Source organism: Pristiophorus japonicus, chromosome 8, assembly GCF_044704955.1.
Source record: "Pristiophorus japonicus isolate sPriJap1 chromosome 8, sPriJap1.hap1, whole genome shotgun sequence".
Taxonomy (NCBI): domain Eukaryota; kingdom Metazoa; phylum Chordata; class Chondrichthyes; family Pristiophoridae; genus Pristiophorus; species Pristiophorus japonicus.
Window position 1 is genome coordinate 83,137,323 of NC_091984.1, and position 23,334 is coordinate 83,160,656.

The 23,334-nt window shown below is 42.2% G+C and overlaps 1 protein-coding gene across 3 annotated transcripts in view; it reads right to left on the reverse strand.

The window, feature by feature from the left end:
* Window positions 1-6,613: 6,613 nt before the first annotated feature.
* The window catches only part of srsf11 (serine and arginine rich splicing factor 11), a 38,987-nt gene continuing 22,266 nt past the window's right edge, over window positions 6,614-23,334 (reverse strand). For all 3 annotated transcript variants that reach the window (XM_070886982.1, XM_070886981.1, XM_070886983.1), the window contains 8 exons: window positions 22,623-22,669; window positions 15,968-16,095; window positions 14,818-14,899; window positions 9,373-9,501; window positions 9,152-9,235; window positions 8,204-8,329; window positions 7,592-7,745; window positions 6,614-7,513 (listed from right to left, as the gene is read on the reverse strand). In XM_070886982.1, coding sequence (XP_070743083.1) covers window positions 7,310-7,513; window positions 7,592-7,745; window positions 8,204-8,329; window positions 9,152-9,235; window positions 9,373-9,501; window positions 14,818-14,899; window positions 15,968-16,095; window positions 22,623-22,669 — 954 coding nt within the window. In that variant the 3' untranslated portion in view covers window positions 6,614-7,309. The remainder of the gene's footprint in view (window positions 7,514-7,591; window positions 7,746-8,203; window positions 8,330-9,151; window positions 9,236-9,372; window positions 9,502-14,817; window positions 14,900-15,967; window positions 16,096-22,622; window positions 22,670-23,334) is intronic.

Genomic DNA, 23,334 nt, shown 5'->3' on the forward strand with positions numbered 1-23,334 from the left:
GCAGTTGATCGACAAAAATCACATGGAGTCGCCGGCAGCGCTACCTCCCCTTTAAGCGCGGCCGCCAAGCCACAGAAAGGGGTACCAACAGAAAAGGGTACCAACAGCAAACGCTGTCCGTGGCACCGGCACTTCAACTGCGGGGCAATTTTGGGAAGGGGTTGGCAGGTGCACGCCGCGGTGGGAAAATGGGCGGGGCAGTCACCTACATTGCTCCAAAACTGAAGGGCAATATCTAGAATGGCAGCCCCTCCACGGAGACTCGGCAGCCAGTCGGCACAAACCCGTGGCCACCTGCCTTATAGAAAAGGTCAATTTCAGCCCCAGTATGGCAACTGATCAAGCAAAAAAAAAAAGCTAAAAGAGGGTTAGAATAGTTTAGGTTATGAAGAAAAGTTAAGGAAGTTGGGCTCAGTTTTGTTGGACAGGGTTGAGGTGACTGACCGTCAACAGGGCTGAGGTCAATATTCCCATGGTGGGGGGAGAGTTCCTATTGCTGTTGGGGCGGGTTGAAACTAGCTCAGCAGAGGGTTGGAAACCTGAGCGTAGATTCAGAAGGGAGAGAAGAAAAACTGGAAATGGAAGGCAGAAAATTAGAAAATGAGTTTGGCAGGCAGAGGAAAGAAAGGCTACAATATAAGCAATGGAGTTTGGCAGTGCTTAATGGTATATACTTCAATGCAAGGAGTCTAGTGAATAAGTCAGATGAGCCGAGGGCACAGATAGACATGTGGAAGTCTGATGTCATAGCTATTACTGAAACATGACTGAAAGAAGGGCAAGAATGGCAGCTCAACAATCCTGGTTACAGGGTTTCAGATGAGAGAGCTGGATTAAAAAGGATGGGGTGGTCACAACATTGGTAAAAAGAAATTACAGCTGTCAAGAAGGATAATATCTAAGAAGGATCATCAAATGAGGCCATATGGGTTGAACTGAAGAACAAAAAAGGGGCAATCACACCAGTGGGAGTGTATTATAGACCCTCAAACAGTCAAGAGGGAGATAGAAGATCAAATATGTAGAAACATTTCTGAGAAGTGCAAAAACAGTAGGGCAATAACCGAAGGGGATTTCAACTACCCTAATATTAACTGGGATAAATTCAGTGTAAAAAGTATAGAGGGTGCAGGATTCTTAAAATGCATTCAGGAAAACTTTTTTAGCTAGTACAGAGCAAGTCCAACAAGAGAGGCAGTGGTTCTGGAGCTGGTTTTAGGGAATGAAGCTGGGCAGTTGAAATGGGTATCAGTGGGAAAGTATTTTACTGGTAGTGATCATAATTCAGTTAGATTTATCATAGTTGTGGAAAAGGACAATGGACCAGGTAAAAGTTCTCAATTGGGGAAAAGCCAGTTTTACTAAGCTGAGATGAGATTTAAAACTGAACTAGAAACAGCTACTTGAAGGTAAATCAGTGTCAGAGCAGTGTTCAAGCAGGAGGTAGTGAGGATTCAGAGCAAATATGTTTCCACAAAGAAAAAGCGTGGGACTGCAAAATCTGGAGATCCCTGGATGTTGAGGGGCATACAGGGTAGGATAAGACAAAAAAGGGAAGCTTATGTCAGATACCAAGGACTAAATACTGCAGCAAGCCTAGTTGAGCTTATCGGCTTTTGAATGGGAGATTTTGCGCATCCACAAAATTTTGAATGGGCCGCGCAGCTCATTCAAGGGATCATGCATCCTAAAAATTTATTAGGGGGAACATTATCCACCAACACCTTTAGTTTAAAATTCTCATCCTCATGTTAAAATCCCTCCTTGGACTCACCCCTTCTTATCTGAACCCAGCAGTGTGAGCGCTCCTAACCTGGGAGGGTGAGCCCTGTCTGTTTTCTGAAAGCATAGTGTTAGCATTGTGAACTCTGGAACCTGGCTGTCACAATGAATGAATCAAATTCCACATTACAAAGATCTTGATTACTTTCCAGCAGGCAGAATCAATATTACACATTCTAGACAAACTGTGTCTTTTGTCCTCCAAGGAGACCAATCAAAAATCCGGTGTTGCAAATAAACATAGCCATCACTGATTTAGACTTCAATGTAAGATGCATAATTAAGAAGTTTGCAGATGATACAAAAATTGGTCGTGTGGTTGATAGTGAAGGAAGAAACCTGTAGACTGCAGGTAGGTAGCAATGGATTGGTCAGATGAGTAGAAAAGTGGCAAATGAAATTCAATCCGGAGAAATGTTAGGTAACGCATTTGGGGAGGGCTAATTAGCAAAGGGAATACACAATAAATGGTAGGATACTGAGAAGTGTAGAGGAACAGAGGGACCTTGGACAGCATGTGGTTAAGAAGGCATACGGGATACTTTCCTTTATTAGCTGAGGCACAGAATACAAGACCAGTGTGGTTTTGCGAACTGTATAACACACTAGTTAGGCCACAGCTAGAGTACTGCGTGCAGTTCTGGTCACATTACAGGAAAGATGTGATTGCACTAGAGAGAGTACAGAGGAGATTTACGAGGATGTTGCCAGGACTAGAGAATTTTTGCTGAGGAAAGATTGGTTATCTCATAATTCAACGCTTTGAAGAGTGAACGGCACGTTTGACCATTGCCTGGCCACTCTATCCCACCTTGTTGACTATTCCCCCTCTTATTCCGCAAATGAGACACTACACAGGAATGGTTAAGGTGAACAAAAGAATTTATTAAACAATGTGAATTTTTATAACTTTATAAACAGAACTGGGAAACTTTGAAAATTTTAATAAAACAGAACAACCTCTGCCCCAACTGTCTTACCACCAGCTCTTGCCCCTCTCATACTCTCATGCCCCTACCCAAAGTGGCAGCACAATTGGGGGAAAAGAGGCACTGGATCAGCTCGTCGCATGGAAGGCGCGACTTCTGAGTGGCGAGCCTATTGATCAGCGTTGCCAGTCGCAGGTGGTGTGAGGGTGTGTCTGGGTGTCACACTGGGGATTCCAGTGTGACTGGTGGAGGCCACCTGCCTCGTGTGGGCATTGATGGCCTCGCAACTCGCACCGACAATCTGCGTTATGGTCGTAGTGAATTTGTCAACCCTCCCCAGGACATCAAGGAGCTGACGGGTGAGCTGGATGCTCTCCCTCGATAGTTCCACCATGTCCAATTCCGCGTCTGCCTTTCTGCCAGCAGAGCGACTTTGCCGACTCACCCTCCAGAGATGGCATACGGGATTCGACCCTAGAACTGCATTGCTGCATGCCTCTAGTCCCAAGAGCCTCAGAGATGTCAAAGCCTGTGAATGCAAGTTCATCCTTGGACGTGTTTGCCGGTTGCAAAAGAGGTGTCGAGCGCATCTGCCCCATGCCCCCATCCCCCCAGAAGTAGGTTGCTCCGTCAGCTCCTCTTCCTCAAATTCCTCCTCCTCACCCGCAAGATGGCCTGAGATGGAGGTTTGCTGTGAGGGTTTCGGCGCCTGCGACTTCATCTGGAAGTAGAAAGCAACAGACGAGTGGTTAGCAGCAGGGTGACATGAAGGTCACATAGCACAAGCTCGTTTGAAGGACCGCCACTACTCCATTATATGTAGTCCAGAGACACTGCATGACATTGCTTCAGCCCTAGTCTACAGACACTGCATGACATTGCTTCAGCCCTAGTCTAGACACCATCACATTGCCCCAACTCAGCCCAGGGAGCATGTGCAAGACTTACCGTCAGTATCCAAGAGGCGGTCAGCACCCCCACGGGCACTTGCCCGACCCAAGACACCGATGAGACCTGCTACTCGCTCCTCCAGGTTGGTGAGTGGCAGGGTCCGAGGCAGACCGCTGCTGCTCCCGGCGGTTATGTGACTTCTTTGCCTGCAAAGATGAAAATGGGAATGCTTACCAGAGGGTCCCACCTGCTCTTGTGGCACACAGATAGCCACCAAAGCACCTGTTTAAATAGCCTTGGAAGTTGCACGTGGTTAATCAGGTCATCAAAATGCAGAAACATCTTTTGAGATCTCAAAGTAATCGTAATGTGTAAAAATCATTCATGGCGAAGTGTGCCAGATTTACAATTTAAGTAATGAAGGAGTGCATCAATAAAAATTGTACTCCAACAGCCCTCGAATGATCTTTGAATTTCTTCTGGCACTGTGTTGCAGTCCTTTGTGTCGGAGGCCGTTTCCCTCCAGATTTTGTTAAAAACTGATGGGAGGGGTCTACATCCACCCCCCTGTACAATTCAGGCCACCTACACTCCATTGCCCCCACTAGAGCCACATTTGCCTCTGGGCTGAATCTCCTCGTATGCTGCCTGCTGCTGTCCTCCTCCATCATGAAAATCAAAAAGTAAACTGGCTGATTCAGCCCCGGGTGAGCTGCGCATGCATTCGGTCATTCTCTGCATTAGCGTTTGCGAACGGACAGACCAGAAGCACGAGAATTTTTTTTAAATTAGCGCATGCGTAGAATGGCTGATTTTTAAAAAATGGTCAGAACTTTTGCAAATTCTGTGGTGCAACGCCGGAGTTAGTGCTAACGCCTGTCGTGAATTTTCATTTGGCAAAAGTTGCACGCTCTGGTGCTAAAAGAAAATATCTCCACGATTTGCGCCCGGAAACAGGCAAAATTGCAAAAACCCAAGCCTATGACTTACTTGAAATCTAGCATGAAGAATATTGATCTAGGGTTCAAATACCGGGGGCAAAAAACCAAAAGGGAGGTCAAGCTAACTAAATTTCACCCAAGAGGTAATCAAATTGTGGAACAAGTTACCAGAGAGGGCCACCAAAACAAGTTGTAAAATGGATCAAGAAATATTTAGACGTCTTATGTCAGCAGTGACTCAGCTGGTAGCATCCTTGGCTCTGAGTCAGAAGGTTTAAGTCCCACTCAAGACTGGAGCACAAAAATGTAGGCTGCCACTCCACTGTAGTATTGAGGGAGCACTGCACTGTCAAAGGTGCCGTCTTTTGGAGGAGACATTAAAACAAGGCCCCATCTGCTCTCAGGTCAACATAAAATATTCTATGGCACTATTTCGAAGAAAAGCAGGGGAGTTATTTATCCCTCAAGCAACATCAATAAAACAAGATTATCTGGTCATTATTGCAGTGCTGTTTGCGGGAGCTTGCTGTGCGCAAACTGGCTGCTGTGTTTCCTACATTACAAGTGACTACACTTCAAAAGTACTTAATTGGTCATGAACGGCACCATATAAATGCAAGTCTTTTTCTGGAGAGAGGATAGATTAAGAGATTAGGGAGAGAAGATGCCTGAAAAGGAGACAAGTTTGTTGGGCCGAATGGTGCTTCTGCTGTTCATTTAGAAAAATATGTATTTTTGAGAACGCAAGTCTAAAGAAATTTATTTTTGCTAAAACTGCTGGGAAGGAGGCACAACTTAGTGGTTCTGGAAAAACAGTAGACTAGGGAAATGGACATCGCTCATTAGCGTAGATTCCCAGACTCCTTTTAGGCTACGTAAAAGTTTCCAAGTCTACAAATCTTAATTGTGTGTACTATTTTCTTCTATAAAAGTAGGCATACTTTGAAAAATATTCCTCAGATTTTCTTGCTGGTTTAAGTTTAATATTGGCAAAATTAGCAATGATAAAAACAATTCTTGATCAATCACTACTTTTGCAAGTCAATAGACAATATCTCTTTTGCAGGGGTAGATCCATGCCTTCAGCAGCAGTCAAAAGCTGTGAATCAAAAAAATAATTTGCCTCCAACACTAGTGATTGGATCATATCATACTTATTAGAAGAGGCAAGATAAGATAATGGACATCAGTAAAAAGGACCAAGCTGTGTAGGCATGCTGAAAGCAGCTCAGTTCTTTCACAGATAATCTGGATAGGGGAAATCAGAAAATGAGGTGTTAAATTCTGAAAATCCAACTTTAATAGGATGGTAACATTTTTACATTCTTAAAATTTTTCTTTGGATTAATTTTTCGCTGAGTAGCTTCTCCTTCCTCTTTCAGGTGCTTATTCCTGCTGGGAAATTATTCCACAGCCACAAGTTACCCTCCTGTAACTTACTTAAGTAGCTTTTCATGTGCAAGTCTATCAGGCAATTTGACCACAGGGGAGGCAGCGCCTTAAATATCAGCAACTTAGAGCCAAGTATAAATCAGGAAGTCTCAAATTCAATTTCTGGTCTGTATTGCATTTTCAACCTCAGTCATGGCTATGGTGCTACAACTGGCATCAGCACCCAGAGTTTGGGAGGGGGAAAATCCTGCCTCGTCACTCCTCCTGGAAGTGAGCATATATGGATAGCATCTAGGGCATAATCAGGCTGGGTATGATGCCTCCAAAAGGTACTGGAAGTCAGAACTGTACCGTAGCTGTTAGCTCACACCTTCAGGAATAGAAAATGAGCATCAGAATTGGCTTTGGAGATGTCTGTGGGCCAGGCCATTTTGTTCCTCCAGCTGCAGCTTGGAAATGAACAAAGTAGGCACAAGAGGAAAGAAACTTCATTAAAATTACCTTTATTTATAGCTGGTTTAAATATGAAAATTGCAATATACTTTCACAGCAGATTCACAAATTATTCTCAATTCCAGATCTGCTACATTTGAATTCAAGTTTTTACAAAACATTGAACACCTTCTTGAAGACCTGGCTACACAAGCTCTAATTGAAAATAATGAGCAGGATCTGAACCAGGCTTTAAAATAGCTTTTATTATCAAAGCTCACATGTAAAACAGAAATTGTTTTCATAAACTGTACAAGACCATGGCACATACTGCAGTCAAAATTGCTAAACTGACACTTGTCAGTCTCAAGGTAAAGAAAACTATTTTCCTCACAAGACTTTGCACATTAAATCCAGTTTGTGCAGATGCCCTTTATTTTGAGAACAGTGGGCGATACACAAGTGATAAGTTGAAGAGCAGGGAATATCAAAGTACGTTATTTAGTAGAGCTACATACAAAAAGCAGACAAAGCCACTTAAAACTAAGAAAGCCAAATAAACAGTAAACTACATGAACTCATATCTAGTCACAAGGCTCATAGAATATGTAACTATCTACATCAGTATTGGTTGAGTCTTTTTAAACAAAAAATACACATTACTGAGGTTCCTACTCTTGTCAAAGGAGATCCCTGCATACATTTCAGAAAAAGCTTCTTACTGGCACACCAATCTGATGCTATAAGAAGTGCAGTTTCACTTCCTGAACCAAGTTATCTGTACACCTCTTTCACAAACTGTGTCAAACAAGGCAGGTGCCAAGGTCACCACTTTCTGTAATTGTAGAAAATATAATAGAAGGGCGACACTTCAATTCCGACAGAAAGCACTGCTAAAAATAATCACTTCACATTAGGAATATAAATCAGCTTTTACTAAATTTATTCACTCATGTCCATGTCTTCTTCATGGTGATCGTCGCCATTGACCTTTGACTCTTTAACAATATCTGTACTTCCCTTGTCACTTGCTTGCACTAACTCTTTCAGTTTTGGGGACATTCCAGATTCAGAAACTCGTTGTTCTTCCTTCCTTTCTTTTTCACTGTCATATCCTTGTTCTTCTTCATCATAATCTCTTGTAACCTGCATAAAAAGGAGTAGGAAACTGAAGATTTGTACAATTCAATAGGGAGATTTTACTTTATATAACTAAAGATTTACCTTCACATCTCCTTTTTCACTCTCTGCCTTTTTCTCCCTCTCCTTCTCTCGCTCTTTGTCTTTGCTCTTCTTCTTTTTGCTAGCTGATCTCTCCCTTTCCTCTACTTCTCTGCTTCGGTCTCTGTCTTTGTCCTTCTTCTTTTCTTTCTTGTGCCTGAAAAATAAATTGGTCAACATCTTCAAACAAGTTAAAGTTCTATCTTACAATTCAAGACAAGGAAAAGTTGACGAGTTAAAAAGTTGGGCTTTTCTCTGGAAGAGAACAGAGGAGACATAGTTTAAAAAAAAAAACAGGGCCTTAGTCTAATCTTTCATTTGAAAGATCGCACCCTCCAATACAGGACTGAAGTGTCAGCCTAAATCATGTGCTGAAGTGTTACTACAAAACTTTAACTCAATCAACAATGCTACTACAGAACTAAATTGCAACCCTAGAATATCAGTTGATCTCAATGAAGTTTTATTATGAAGGTAATTGATGAAATTGATCCGGAGAACTTGTTCACTGTGATAAAAATGTTCCAACACCCATTGCGATATATTTACATGTATTATACAGAAATGGTTCATGAACAGTAGTAATTAAAAACAGTCCATGTATCAAACATTTACCTTCTAGGGGATGGTGACCGTGACAGTTTACGCTTAGGTGACCTTGACTTCTTAGGGGACCTTGAAATAGTCCTACTTCTTCTACGCCTTCGTTCTCGTTCTCTTTCTCGCTCTCGCTCTCTGTCTCTGTCAAAGTAAAAGGGAACTTTTTAATTATGGTATTCCATTACTCTTACATAATCACCCTGCATTTATATGAACTAACATATAGACCCAGATAGTATACTGTAAAATATAATTTGCATCGTTCTCCTTTGCTCCCACAGTTTATAGTTTTTAAAAACTGTCAAAAGTTCTCGCAACAGTTTTAAAAAAAAGGCATAACTTGCGTTACAGAGCATCACAAAGTTAGTCTAGGAAAAATAACAGGTCCAAATTTCAATACCCAGCTGGCAAAATGAATTTCACTCATTTAGGCTGCTGTGAAACAGTTTCAGCATCACTACAGTGAATCCTTGCATCAAAAAAAAAGATATAAAATGCTGGCCCTTAATGAAAGTTAAATAGCAGAGGGGACAAAGACACCTGTGACTGCACAAATCATTTTACAAGGTTTAGGAAAATATGGCAATTCAGGTGAATGGTCTTTTCCTTTTAAATATACATTTGACTTGAAAATTTTAAAATCCAGCTTCTAGGTGAAAAATAGATGTAGATACACACCAAACAATACATCACATTTGGTGCTTCAATGTGCTATGTCATACAGCAATGAAACACAAGATCTTTGCCTTGATTTTCCTATTTTCCGTTTGAAGTTCTAATACACTTCGTAGTGGTCTACTGAATAATGAGGTCCTCTGTCTCCAGCCTACCAAGTGACGAATGCTGCATCCACTAGAAATGACCTAAGCTGGAGAAAGAAATGCAACCCTATCTTCTTTCTCCTCGCCCCACATTTCCAAAACATAAAAGTTTGCTTGTAAAGTGCACCACTTGCATGCATACCTGCTAGGGCTGCGAGACCGCCTGGCTGTGCTGTAGCTTTTGGGGGGTGTTTTTGATCTTTTCTTCTCTTCCTTCTTTTTCTCCCTAAGGAAATATAAAAGTAATGCTCAAAAGTAGCTCTACGTAACTTTCATGTTAATTTTGTGGCAGAGACCAGAAAAATTGCAACAAAGGCTTATATAAATACCAAAAACACACACTGAAAGAAAGCTGTAACAAACCTCGCTTTTGATATACTTCTAGATCTCCTTCGCTCTCTTGAGCGCGACCGTCTTCTTCTCGGACTTCGAGTTCGTCGCCTGCTCCTAGACTTTGAATGTGAACGCCGTCTAGATCTGCTCCTGGAACGTCTGGAAAAACACACACCATTAAGTACTCAACAAAACATGCTAATTTAAATATATCTCCCATCATTTAAAAAAAAATTAAAGACACAACCAGAAACTAGTAACCAGTACTCTTAAAACAGGTTATAAAGTACAAGCTAAGTCCTCCAAATGATGCGACTGCAAATGACAAACAGGTGTTGCAGCAAAAGCCACGTTAGCTGCAGTGCTACGATGTGAAGGGTCTTTGAAGTGAAACTTGCTTAATTATAAAATAACCAGAGTACAAAGTATATTCCAGTAAAGAAAAAAAAAGGGAATACATTGAAGGCTGGGGTTCTGTGGAAGAATAGAAAAACAAGATGAAATTTAAAACGAAAAACACATTTAGAACAGTTAATGGAGGGCACTGTTTAAAGAGAAACTGTATTAAAGAAGTTACTCAAATAGAAGGCATACCAATCACCTGAGGGTTTTACATGCGAGGATCCAAGGAAGTTAGGAAAGAAATAGCAGAGGCACTGTTGAAAGGTAGCATGGCACGACACTCTTCCAAGTAAGATAGTGATAAGCCAGCAAGATATAGGCTAACTACTGTCTACATACAGGATGAAATGCAAGTTCATCAGGGCTAGTCTGCAAAGATTTCTAAAGGGCAGATTGTGCTTCGATTACAGAATTATTTGAAATAGTATCAGAGAATAAAGGAGAGAAAAAGTGGATGTAATTTGTATAGATTTAAAAAAAAATAGATTATGTCTGACTCATCTACACCATCCCACTCTAGCGCTATAATAATTTCTCTGATCAATACTGCCTCCTTTTTTTCTCCCCTTCCCTATCGTTTCTGAACACCTTGTAGCCAGGAATATTAAGTTCTCAATTCCCGCCTTCTTTGAGCCAGGTCGCAGTTATTGCCACTATATCATAGTCCCATGTGGTGTCTTGTGCCTGCAATTCACCAACCTTAACATCCCTATTCAAAAAATGAAACAGACAAAAAGCAGGAAACTATAGACCAGTTAGCCTGTGGTTGGGAAAATGTTGGAGTCCATTATTAAAGAAGCAGTAACAGGACATTTGGAAAAGCAAAATTTGGTCAGGCAGAGTCAGCATGGATTTATGATGGGGAAGTCATGTTTGACAAATTTGCTGGAGTTCTTTGAGGATCTAACGAACAGGGTGATAAAGGGAACTAGTAGATGCGATGTATCTGGACTTTCAGAAGGCATCTGACAAGGTGCCACACAAAAGGTTACTGCACAAGATAAAAGTTCACAGGGTTGGGGGTAATCTATTAGTATGGATAGAAGATTGGCTAACAAACAGAAAACGGAGAGTCGGGATAAATGGTTCATTCTCTGGTTGGCAATCAGTAACGAGTAGGGTGCCTCAGGGATCAGTGCAGGGACCCCAACTATTTACAATCTATATGAACGACTTGGAAGAAGGGATTGAGTGGAACGTAGCCAAGTTTGCTGACGATACAAAGATGGGAGGAAAAGCAGTGTGTGGGGAGTACATAAAAAAGCTGCAAAAGGACAGAGAGGCTAAGTGAGTGGGCAAAAATTTGACAGATGGAATATAATGTTGGAAAGTGTGAGGTCATGCACTTTGGCAGAAAAAAAAATCAAAGAGCAGGTTATTATTTAAATGGAAAAAGATTGCAAATTGCTGTAGTACAGCGGGACCTGGGGGTACTTGTGCATGAAACACAGAAGAATAGTATGCAGGTACAGCAAGTGATCAGGAAGGCCAATGGAATCTTGGCCTTTATTGCAAAGGGGATGGAGTATAAAAGCAGGGAAGTCTTGTTACAGCTGTACAGGGTATTGGTGAGGCCACACCTGGAATAATACGTACAGTTTTGGTTTCCATAATTTACGAAAGGAAAAGCTTCCTTTGGAGGCAGTTCAGAGAAGGTTCACAAGGCTGATTCCGGGGATGAGGGGGTTAACTTATGAGGAAAGGTTGAGTAGGTTAGGCCTCATTGGAATTCAGAAGAATGAGAGGTGATCTTAGCGAAACGTGTAAGATTGAGGGGGCTGCAAAGAGGATGTTTCCATTGGTGGGGGAGACGAGAACTAGAGGGCATGATCTTAGAATAAGGGGCTGCCCATTTAGAACTGAGATGAGGAGAAATTTCTTCTCTGAGGGTTGTGGAATCAATGGAATTCGCTGCCTCAGACATTAAATAAATTTAAGCTGAACATTAAATAAATTTAAGACAGAAATAAACAGTTTCTTAAACGATAAGGGGATAGGGAGTTATGGGGAGAGGGCAGGGAAGTGGAGCCGAGTCCATGATCAGATCAGCCATGATCTTATTGATTGGCGGAGCAGGCTCGAGGGGCCCTATGGCATACTCCTGATTCTATTTGTTATGTTCTTATTTACCACACTACGTGCATTTACAGACATGCACTCCAAACCTATCTTAGACTGCCTCGTATTTGCCCCCTACCTAATCCCTCTTATTTCTGATCTATTCTTTACTCGTGTCTCTCCCAGTCCTCTGCACACTTTGTTTCTCCTTTCTAATGTTTCATTGTGGTGTCCACCCCTCTAACAAATTAGTTTAACCCCCCCCCCCCAGTTAACCTTCCCACAAGGATCTTGGGCCCAGCTCTGCTGAGGTGCAATCTATCCCAATGTCCCAAGAATCCAAAGTGCTCCCTCCTGCATCATTTCTTCAGCCACGTATTAGCCTTTCTTATCCGACTATTCCTATACTCACTGGCACGTGGCACTGGGAGCAATCTAGAGATTACTACCTTTGAGGGCCAGTTCCTTAATTTCCCCCCCGAGCCCCTGAAACTGACTGCAGGACCTCAACCTTGTTCCTTCTTAGGTCATTGATTCCCACATGGACCACGGCTTCTGGCTGTTCCCCCTTTCCCCCCCCCCCGCCCTCAAAATGTCCTGCACCCTCTGAGTGTTGTCCTCAACAAACCTAACATTAGTGTCTTGCTTTACCATTCTTAAGCACACCAATATCTTCCTCCTTATCCTCTTCCATTCATTCTTTCTCCAGGAATCATATTCGCCCCTTGAAACATCATTAATTAAATTCATCCAATGAGGGAAATGGCAGGCTCTCCCTCAAGTCAAGGGCTCCACACAAGGGAAATTGGATACAATGTAACTTGCCAAACTATCAATAGAATGACCAAGAGAATTCAGTGCAACCAATAAATGCTGACATTATTATGCAACTAACCGCACCATACCCTCCATCAGAATTAAAACAGTCTGCAACTTAGGAGCCGTTCAATGCTCATGAATAATGAAAGATACAATATAGGAGGAGGAATGAGAGAGAGAGAAAAAAGTATCAAACACTTCCCGACCCGTCAAGGATATTGAATCTGGATTGTCACCACTCGTAATCATGCCTAGGAGTCTCTCCCATAGTGAAAGGACCAAATGGAGATCATATGCACCTAGGATAACTCAATGCATTGCTGGGCTGAAGGAAGGCTTTAACTAGTCACAAAAACAGAAATTGCTGGAAACACTCAGATCAGTTATCAGCTGTGCAGAGAACCTAAGAACGTAAGAAATAGGTGCAAGAGTAAGCCATATGGCCCCGAGCCTGCTCCACCATTCAATAAGATCACGGCTGATCCGATCATGGACTCAGGTCCACTTCCCTGCTCGCTCCCTATAACCCCTTATCAGTTAAGAAACTGTCCATCTCTGTCTTAAATTTATTCAATGACTCAGCTTCCACAACTCTCTGAGGCAGCAAATTCTAGACTTACAACCCTTAGAGAGAAGAAATTCCCCTTCATCTCAGTTTTAAATGGGCAGCCCCTTATTCGAAGATTAGGCCCCTAGTTCTAGTCTCCCCCATCAGTGGAAACATCCTCTCTGCATCCACCTTGTCAAGCCCCCTCATAATCTTATACCTTTCGATAAGATCACCTCTCATTCTTCTGAATTCCAATGAATAGAGGCCCAACCTACTCAACCTTTCCTCATAAGTCAACCCTCTCATCTCCAGAATCAACCTAGTGAACCTGCTCTGAACTGCCTCCAAAGCAAGTGTATCCTTTCGTAAATATGGAAACCAAAACTGCACGCAGTATTCCAGGTGTAGCCTCACCAAAACTTTGCATAGCTGTAGTAAGACTTCCCTGCTTTTATACTCCATATCCCTTTGCAATAAAGGCCAAGATTGGCCTTCCTGATCACTTGCTGTACCTGCATACTATCCTTTTGTGTTTCATGCACAAGTACCCCTCGGTCCTGCAGCACGTTGCAATCTTTCTCCATTTAAATAATAACTTGACTGACAGATTTCTGTAATGTTCGGGGGAAGGACAGATGAGTTCTGGCCAGACTATTTCCAAACCAGAGATAATTAACTTTCTATTAAGGTTTCTTGGAATTGTTTTTGTAGTTTTTATAGATTCACCATTTTGAACATTCTAGGCTGCTAAATCACACTAAGCAAATTTGGCAAACGGATGGGTTGAAAGTTGGGGGGTGATACAATTTGAACAACTCGCACGTCCAGCTAAAACAGAAAATGGACCATCAAATTTCATGTTAATCTAGAGCCTTACAATCAACAGGGCCAACCATGTCCCCTTAGCTCATGCATCAAGAATAATCACTCCTCGGAATGTATTCAGATAGAAGCCGATCCATCCACTATCATGTCTTGAAATCATTAATATTGTAATTGGCAATTCTTGGTACTCATCATTTCTTATTCTGATTTTGCTTGATTTCTTTATTTGATTACCCACCTGTTAATCAAGAACACGGCAGGGCTTAAAGGAACTTCGCAAAACTTGTGGGGGGAGGGGAGGGGGATGCAGAATTGTTAGAGGATCTGGGCCTTTATGTTAGGCAGGATTAGGAGATGGGTGGTCCGGTTGACATCAGGATAGAAAAAAATATGCCATTCCCAAGAACTAATAATGACGTCATATTTCCTACATATTCTGTGCTGTACTTTTCTTTGTACTTAATTTTCCCAATAATACAAAGAAAGACTATTTTGGCTAGTCCCAAGTTACTGCAGGTCAAACATTTCAAATTTTGTATATATGATCAGTAAGGAAAACCATTTAAAGAAAGAATGACTTGGACTTATATAGCGCCTTTCACAACCACTGGACGTCTCAAAGCGCTTTACAGCCAATTAAGTACTTTTGGAACGTAGTCCTTATTGTAATGCAGGAAGCTTGTAATTTAGAAGACAGCATTTTCACTGCCCTGGAGTTTATGCAAATTTCAGTAAATGGGCAACAAGTCACATTACATGAGATTTCTTAAGTTGTCACAATGTGTCAATTCACTTGTTCAAATTATCATCCTTGTTCTCACCTGTGCCTTGACCGGGAACGGGACCGCCGCCTGCGTGAACGAGACCTTGATCTAGAATGTTTCCTTTTGTCATCCTTTTTGTCTGAAATTTTAAAAAACAAATAATTGGCAGAATTCAAGAACAAAATATACAATAAAGCCACTGCTGCTATGCTTTAAAAAAAAATAGGAGAGCAGATACTTCGTTCAACACTAGCAACATATTTTGCCTCCTTTTTTCTCCCCATAGAAAGTAAATACAAGTTTGGTATGAGAGATTTGTTTTCTTAGAAAAACACAAAAACCAATACCAAATCCATTGCAATATTAGAATTAATCCAAAATATTGCTCTTTGCATCATTCAGAATAACTTGGGTGAATTTCGACTGCAGCATTCCACTGAGTGAAGGGAAACTGACCTGATTTTCCCAAGTTTCAATTTAAAATCTGCGTCAAAAATGGAAATCAGTTTTAAGTCTAATCTGACATCCCTGCTCATTTTATACTGCCTGCTAAACTTTAAATGGTGACCTCAGAAATAGCCAAACACCCCATACTTGGATGTTATAAAATGGCCATTTCTGTTGCATAGTTGTTACCATCAGCTGTAATGGTGCACACCATTCACAAAATAGCAATCTGAATAGCCTATGCCAATGTAGCCTGACATACAAGAGTTGTCAGTTAATAAAATATTGAATAAATGCCTGTTTTCAAGATATCTAACTGCTATATTGAATAATACAAGAGTTCATTAATGTACTGCTTGTGAGACGAGACTAGCACTGTAATGCTGCCATGTACTTATTACTGTCAAGATGAGGGTACCTCAGTTTTGATGAGAAAATTAATTTACGCATTTGAAAAAAAATTGTTCCTCACAATTCACAAAAAAAACCAATAAAATCTTTCAGATTTCTACCGACTTATGCCACAGTTGTGCTTTTAAAAAAATTCTGCAGTTGCAACTTGAAATTGCGTCAAGCCTTTTTGTTTTACATAATTAGCACAATATGGATACTGATCCAATCACTTCTAAACTCATTATACAAAAGTGAACACAAGGTGAGCTTGGCTCCACAGCACTTTAGTCCCACTCGACTATTTTATGTCTAAGCTGTATAAATATAACCAAGATTAGAAGTAAGATAACATTAAAAAAAGTATTACCAGTTTCTATAGCCGCTGAGATCAGCGACTGTGCTTCTTTCACCCTTTTCATTGCTTCTTCTATGTCCTTCGAAGAGGTGTCAGGTTTCAGGGCTGGACTCACGATGGCACCAGCAGCATGGTTTAACCTGGAAAAATGAATGTATACAGTGCAGTTCAAGACAAACATCTTCTATCCGAAAATCAGATTCGAATAAAGATTACATACAGCACCTTACTTACACACACGTAAGGGAAGATGGGAAACTAATTAGATGGGGCAGTGCCTTCATTTAATTGGCCAGGAAAGATTTTCCAGGCAACATATAGATCTGGACCAGAACAGTTAATTCTTTAGCAGCCAAATGTGACATGGATTAATCAAGGAGAGTCAGCACGGATTTGTTAAAGGAAGGTCATGTCTGACTAACGATTTGATTTTTTGGGGACGTAATAAGGAGGGTTGATGAGGGTAGTGTGTTTGATGTACTGTATATGGATTTTAGCAAGGCTTTTGATAAGGTCCCACCTGGCAGACTGGCCACAAAAGTAAAAGTCCATGGGATCCAGGGAAAAGTGGCAAGTTGGATCCAAAATTGGCTCAGAGGCAGGAAGCAAAGGGTCAGTGGTCGACGGGTGTTTCTGTGACTGGAAGGCTGTTTCCAGTGGGTTCCGCAGGGCTCTTGCTTTTTGTGGTTTTATCAATGATTTAAACTTGAATGTAGAGGGTATGATTAAGGAGTTTACAGATGATACAAAAATTGGTTGTGTGGTTGATAATGAAGAAGAAACCTGTAGACTGCAGGAAGGCATCAATAGACAGGTCAGGTGGGCAGAACAGTGACAAATATGAACGAACATAAGAAATAGGAGCAGTAGGCCATTTGACCCCTCGAGCCTGCTCCACCATTTAATAAGATCATGACTGATCTGATCATGGACTCAGCTCCACTTCTCTGCCCGCTCCCCATAGCAAGGCATTTGACAAGGTGCCACATAAAAGGTTACTGCACAAGATAAAAGTTCACCGGATTGGGGGTAATATAATAGCATGGATAGAGGATTGGCTAAGTAACAGAGAGTCAGGATAAATGGTTCATTCTCTGGTTGGCAACCAGTAACTAGTGGGGTGCCGCAGGGATCAGTGCTGGGACCCCAACTATCTACAATCTATATAAACAACTTGGAAGAAGGGACTGAGTGTAACATAGCCAAGTTTGCTGACGATACAAAAATGGGAGGAAAAGCAATGTGTGAGGAGGACACAAAAAATCTGCAAAAGGACAAAGACAGGCTAAGTGAGTGGGCAACAATTTGGCAGATGGAGTAAAATGTTGGCAAGTGTGAGGTCATGCACTTTGGCAGGAAAAAAAAAAATCAAAGAGCAAGTTATTATTTAAATGGAGAAAGATTGCAAAGTGCCGCAGTAAAGCGGGACCTGGGGGTACTTGTGCATGAAACACAGAAGGATAGTATGCAGGTACAGCAAGTGATCAGGAAGGCCAATGGTATCTTGACCTTTATTGCAAAAGAGATGGAGTATAAAAGCAGGTAAGTCTTGCTACAGCTATACAAGGTATTGGTGAAGCCACATCTGGAATACTGCATGCAGTTTTGGTTTCCACATTCACGAAAGGATATACTTGCTTTGGAGGCAGTTTAGAGAAGGTTCACTAGGTTGATTCTGGGGATGAGGGGGTTGACTTATGAGGAAAGGTTGAGTAGGTTGGGCCTCTACTCATTGGAATTCAGAAGAATGAGAGGTGATCATATTGAAACGTATAAGATTTTGAGAGGGCTTGACAAGGTGGATGCAAAGAGGATGTTTCCACTGATGGGGGAGACTAGAACTAGAGGGCATGATCTTAGAATAGGGGCCGCCCATTTAAAACAGATGAGGAGAAATTTCTTCTCAGAGGGTTGTAAATCTGTGGAATTCGCTGCCTCAGAAAGCTGAGACATTGAATAAATTTAATTCAGAAAGAGACCAGTTTCTTAAATGATATGGGGATAAGGGGTTATGGGGAGCAGGCGGGGAAGTGGAGCCGAGTCCATGATCAGATCAGCCATGATCTTATTGAATGGCGGAGCAGGCTCGAGGGGCCGTATGGCCTACTGCTGTTCCCATTTCTTATGCTCTTACCCTTTATTCCATTATCGCTCAAAAATCTGTCTATCTCAGCCTTAAATATATTCAAAGACCCAGCCTCCACAGTTCTCTGGGGCAGAGAATTCCACAGATTTACAAGCCTCGAAAGAAATTCCGCCTCATCTCAGTTTTAAATGGGTGGCCCCTTATTCTGAGACTATGCCCCCTAGTTTTAGTTTCCCCCATGTAACCTCTCTGCATCTACCTTGTCGAGCCCCCTCATTATCTTATATATTTCGATAAGATCACCTCTCATTCTTAACTCCAGAGAATATAGGCCCAACCTACCTTCATAAGTCAACCCACTCATCTCCGGAACCAACCGAGTGGAACCTACTCTGAACAGCCTCCATTGCAAGTCTATCCGTCCTTAAATAAGGAGACTAAAACTGTACGCAGTACTCCAGGGTGTGGCCTCACCAATACCCTGTATAGTTGTAGCGGGACTTCTCTGCTTTTATACTCTATCCCCTTTCCATAAAGGCCAACATTCCATTTGCCTTCCTGATTACTTGCTGTACCTGCACACTAACCTTTTATGTTTCATGCACAAGGACCCCCAGGTGTCTCTGTAATGCAGCACTTTGCAATTTTTCTCTATTTAAATTATAATTTGCATTTCTATTTTTTTTGCCAAAGTGGATAACCTCACATTGTAATCAATCTGCCAAATTTTTGCCCACTCACCTAGCCTATCGATATCCCTTTGCAGATTTTTTTGCATCTTCCTCACAATTTGCTTTCCCACCCATCTTTGTATCATCAGCAAACTTGGCTATATTACACTCGGTCCCTTCATCCAAGTCATTAATATAGATTGTAAATAACTACCCAGCACTGATCCCAGTTACTGTTTGCCAAACTGAAAATTACCCATTTATCCCAACACACTGTTTTCTGTTAGTTAGCCAATCCTCTATTCATGTTAATATATTACCCCCAACCCCGTGAATTTTTATCTTATGCAGTAACCTTTTATGTGGCACCTTATCAAATGCCTTTTGGAAATCCAAATACACCACATCCACTGGTCACCCCTTATCACCCTGCCCGTTACAACCTCAAACTACTCCAGCAAATTTGTCAAAAATGATTTCTTTCAGAAAACCATGCTGACTCTGCTTAATTGAATTTTACTGTTCCAAATGTCCTGCTACTGCTTCCTTAATAATAAGACTCCAGCATTTTACCAATCTATAGATGTTAGGCTAATCGGTCTATAGTTTTCCTGCTTTCTATCTGCCTCCTTTTTTAAATAGGGGCGTTACATCTGCCAATTGGTGGGGACCTCCCTAGAATCCAGGGAATTTTGGTAGATTACAACCAATGCATCCACTATCTCTGCAGCCATTTCTTTTAGGACCCTAGGATGTAAGCCATCAGGTCCAGGGGACTTTAGTCCCATTATCTAACCGAGTACTACTTCTTTAGTGATAGTGATTGTATTTAGTTCCTCCCTCCCTATAGCCCCTTAATTATCCACTATTGGATGTTTTTAGTGTCTTCTACCATCAAGACCGATAAAGTATTTGTTCAAAGTCTCTGCCATTTCCCCATTGCCCAGTCTTGGATCCTCCAGGGTACCAATATTTACTGTAGCCATTTTTTTCCATTTTGTTTATCTGTAGAAACTCTTACTATCTGTTTTTATATTTCGTGCTAGTTTACTTTCATAATTTATCATCCCTTTCTATTTTTTTTTTTAAAGTCGTTCTTTGTTGGCTTTGGAAAGGAAATTCAATCCGGAGAAGTGTGAAGTAAGGCATTTGGAGAGGGCTAACAAGGCAAGGGAACACACAATAAATGGTAGGACACAGATAAGTGTAGATGTAGAGGAACAGAGGGACCTTGGAGTGCATATCCACAGATCCCTGAAGGTAGCAAGTGGTTAAGAAGGCATACGGGATACTTGCCTTTATTAGCCGAGGCATAGAATATAAGAGCAGGGAGGTTATGCTTGAACTGTATAAAACACTAGTTAGGCCACAGCTAGAATACTGCTTGCAGTTCTGGTCACCACATTACAGGAAAGATGTGATTGCACTAGAGAGGGTACAGGAGGAGATTTTTAGCTATGAGGCAAGAGTGGATAGGCTGGGGTTGTTTTCTTTGGAACAGACGAGGCTGAGGAGAGACCCAATTGAGGTGTATAAAATTATGAGGGGCCTAACCTAGTTAAGAGTGGACAGGAAGGACCTATTTGCCCTTAGCAGAGGGGTCAATAACCAGAAGACAGATTTAAAGTAATTGGTAGGAGATTGAGGGGATTTGAGAATTTTTTTTTCCACCCAGAGGGTGGTGGGGGTCTGTAATTCACTGTCTGAAAGAGTGGTAGAGGCAGAAACCCTCATAGCATTTATAAAGTACTTGGATATGCAGTTGATGTGCCGTAACCTACAGGATTACAGACAAAGAGCTGGAAAGTGGGATTAGGCGGGATAGCTCATCGGCCGACATGGACACGATGGGTCAAGTGGCCTCCTTCTCTGCTGTAAATTTCTATGATTCAGTTTCTGGAGTACCAGGAAGGCCACATCATGCTCCAGCTAATGAGTTTGGACAGTGCTATCTCCTCATGGCAATCTAGCTGGGAAAATGGTTAATCGCTTAATTCATAAATCAGACTACTGATGTTTACCCTTTTTCAAGCAGATCAGCTTTGATGCAATTGTTAGTGGACTATACTCTAACCTCTATGTACCACTGTGCCTTTTGAAAAATATGGAATATACCTCCTGATTAATATGAAGGAGAAAAATAACAAGTTTCAATTTCAAATTTCTCTTGAAAGTACCAATATTTTTCTCTTCCCTAATATAAGGGCATGGAGGCCAACTGCAGTAATCTTACTACTTTCACAGACCAAGAATTTAACCTGGAATATTCTTTCATGGCATAGAACTACAGCGGACTTTACCCACTATGGCAACTGGGGAAGCCATTGCTTTTTTTCCCCAAAAGCTACACAGGAAATTATCCTATGCATTTGAAAGTGAAACAAACAAGGCGCAGGCAGGCTTGATGACTTCCCCTCACTTAATTGATCAACTGGTATGTACAGAAAACATATTGGGTCCAAGTTTCCACATGATTTGCGCCTGATTTTTAGGAGCAACTGATGGAGAACGGACTATCTTAGAATTTGCAATTCTCCACATTTTTTTTTCCTGCAGTTCTAGTCAGGTAGGACAGTTCTACTTTGGAACAGAATTTTTTTCTTCAAAAGGGGGCGTGTCCGGCCACTGACGCCTGATTTGAAAGTTTCCACAGTGAAAATGTACTCCAAACTAAAGTAGAATGGAGCAAGTGAAGATTTTTGTAGAACTGAAAAAACCTGTTCTACACATTAAAAAATCAGGCGCAGGTTACAAATCAGGCGTCCAGAACGAGGTGGGGGGGGGGGGGGGGGAAGGGAACTCATTAAATTCTACAATAAATCCTTATTTATACTTATACAAATATTTCCAACCTGAATAAACATTTATAAGCAAAGAAAAGATTAAATAAACCATCTTCCTACCTGTGTGAAAGTGCTTCAGCCAGGAAGAATGGTGCAGAAAGCCTCACAAAACGAGGGAGCCGACCGAAATCGGGCCGGGGGGGGAACCGACCGAACGCGGGCCGGGGGTGGGTGGGGGAGGAGGGAGCCGACCGAACGCGGGCGGGGCGGGGAGGAGCCGACCGAATGCGGGCGGGGCGGGGGGGGAGGGAGGAGAGCCGACCGAACGCGGGGGGGGAGGGAGGAGAGCCGACCGAACGCGGGAGGGAGGGAGGAGAGCCGACCGAACGCGGGAGGGAGGGAGGAGAGCCGACCGAACGCGGGAGGGAGGGAGGAGAGCCGACCGAACGCTGGGGGGGGGGGGGGGGGGGGGGGGGGGAGGAGAGCCGACCGAACGCTGGGGGGGGTGGAGGAGAGCCGACCGAACGCTGGGGGGGGGGGGGGAGAGAGAGGAGAGGGGAGAGAGGATGGAGCCGTTCCAGACGGCTGCCGGGAAAGAGAGAAGGCTGCAGGAAGCCTCAGAAATTGAGGAGCCATTTCCCGACGGCAAAAGGGGGAGGTTGTCGGGAAACGGCTGCCTCAACTTTGAGGCTTCCTGCACCCTTCTCACTGCTACAAGAAGCCTCTGTGCTGATGGCAATGTACTTTTATTAAAAAAATGTTCAAAAACTAAACAGCTACAAAGAACTACAAAAATGGCCGAGTGCCAATGGTTTTTTCACACTGAGCATGCGCGAACGCTCCAACGCGCACGTGCACAGCGTTGCCGGCAGGAAAAAAACTAATTTAAATAGTACCCGCCCCCTCCCACTTACAAAATCAGCGTGAGTGTAGGCTCCGCCCCCCTGGGCGCCACGCCAAGCAGACAAGGAGCTGCAGAACGCTCCAGAATTGCTCGTTTTTTTTCCGGCGCCGTTTTAGGCGCGAAAAACGGGCGCCCAGCTCGGAGGGGCGTCCGTTTTTTTAATCATGTGGAAACTTGGGCCCTTTATGCCAAAAATAAAAAATAGAACAATTATCCAACTTACTTTGGATCAACTTGAGTGATGAGCTTTAAAAGCTGATCCGCTGTAACCTAAGAGGATAAAAAAAAACAAGACATGGTAACGATAGAGACATTTACCCATGTACTTCAAAAATAAAAAAAGGTACCAACATTAATCTCTGCAGAACTTAAGATAAATTCCAGGCTTCACAACTACGAAGTATAGAACATTTCTACTTCTAGCGCTTAGCACAAATTCCTTTTCAATCATTTATTCAGCAATCAAAAAAGGTCTCAGAATCAATGCTTTCCACTTAATAATCAGCTACTTGCTCATCTGCACTTGCTTTGGAGAATATTAAATTGGTCACTAGATAAAAATATTTTTGAAGTGTTGAAGACATAAAATCAATGGTTCTCAAACTTCCTCAGATTGAGTCTAAATTTCATACCCTCAAGGGAAGAAAATGGAAGAGGATGAAGTGATCAAGGCCTAAAGATTTCAAACATTTGCTTGTCGGATTTAAAAAAAAATTTCATTCATGGGATGTGGGCTTCGTTGGCAAGGCCAGCATTTATTGTCCATTCCGAATTGCCATGAAGATGGTTGTGAGCCATAGCTTGAACTGCTGCAGTCAGTGTGGTAAAGATCCTTCCACCGTGCTGTTAGGGAGTTCCAGGATTTTGACCTAGTGACGATGAACAAATGCCATAATATTTCCAAGTTAGGATGGTGTGTGATTTGGAGGGGAACT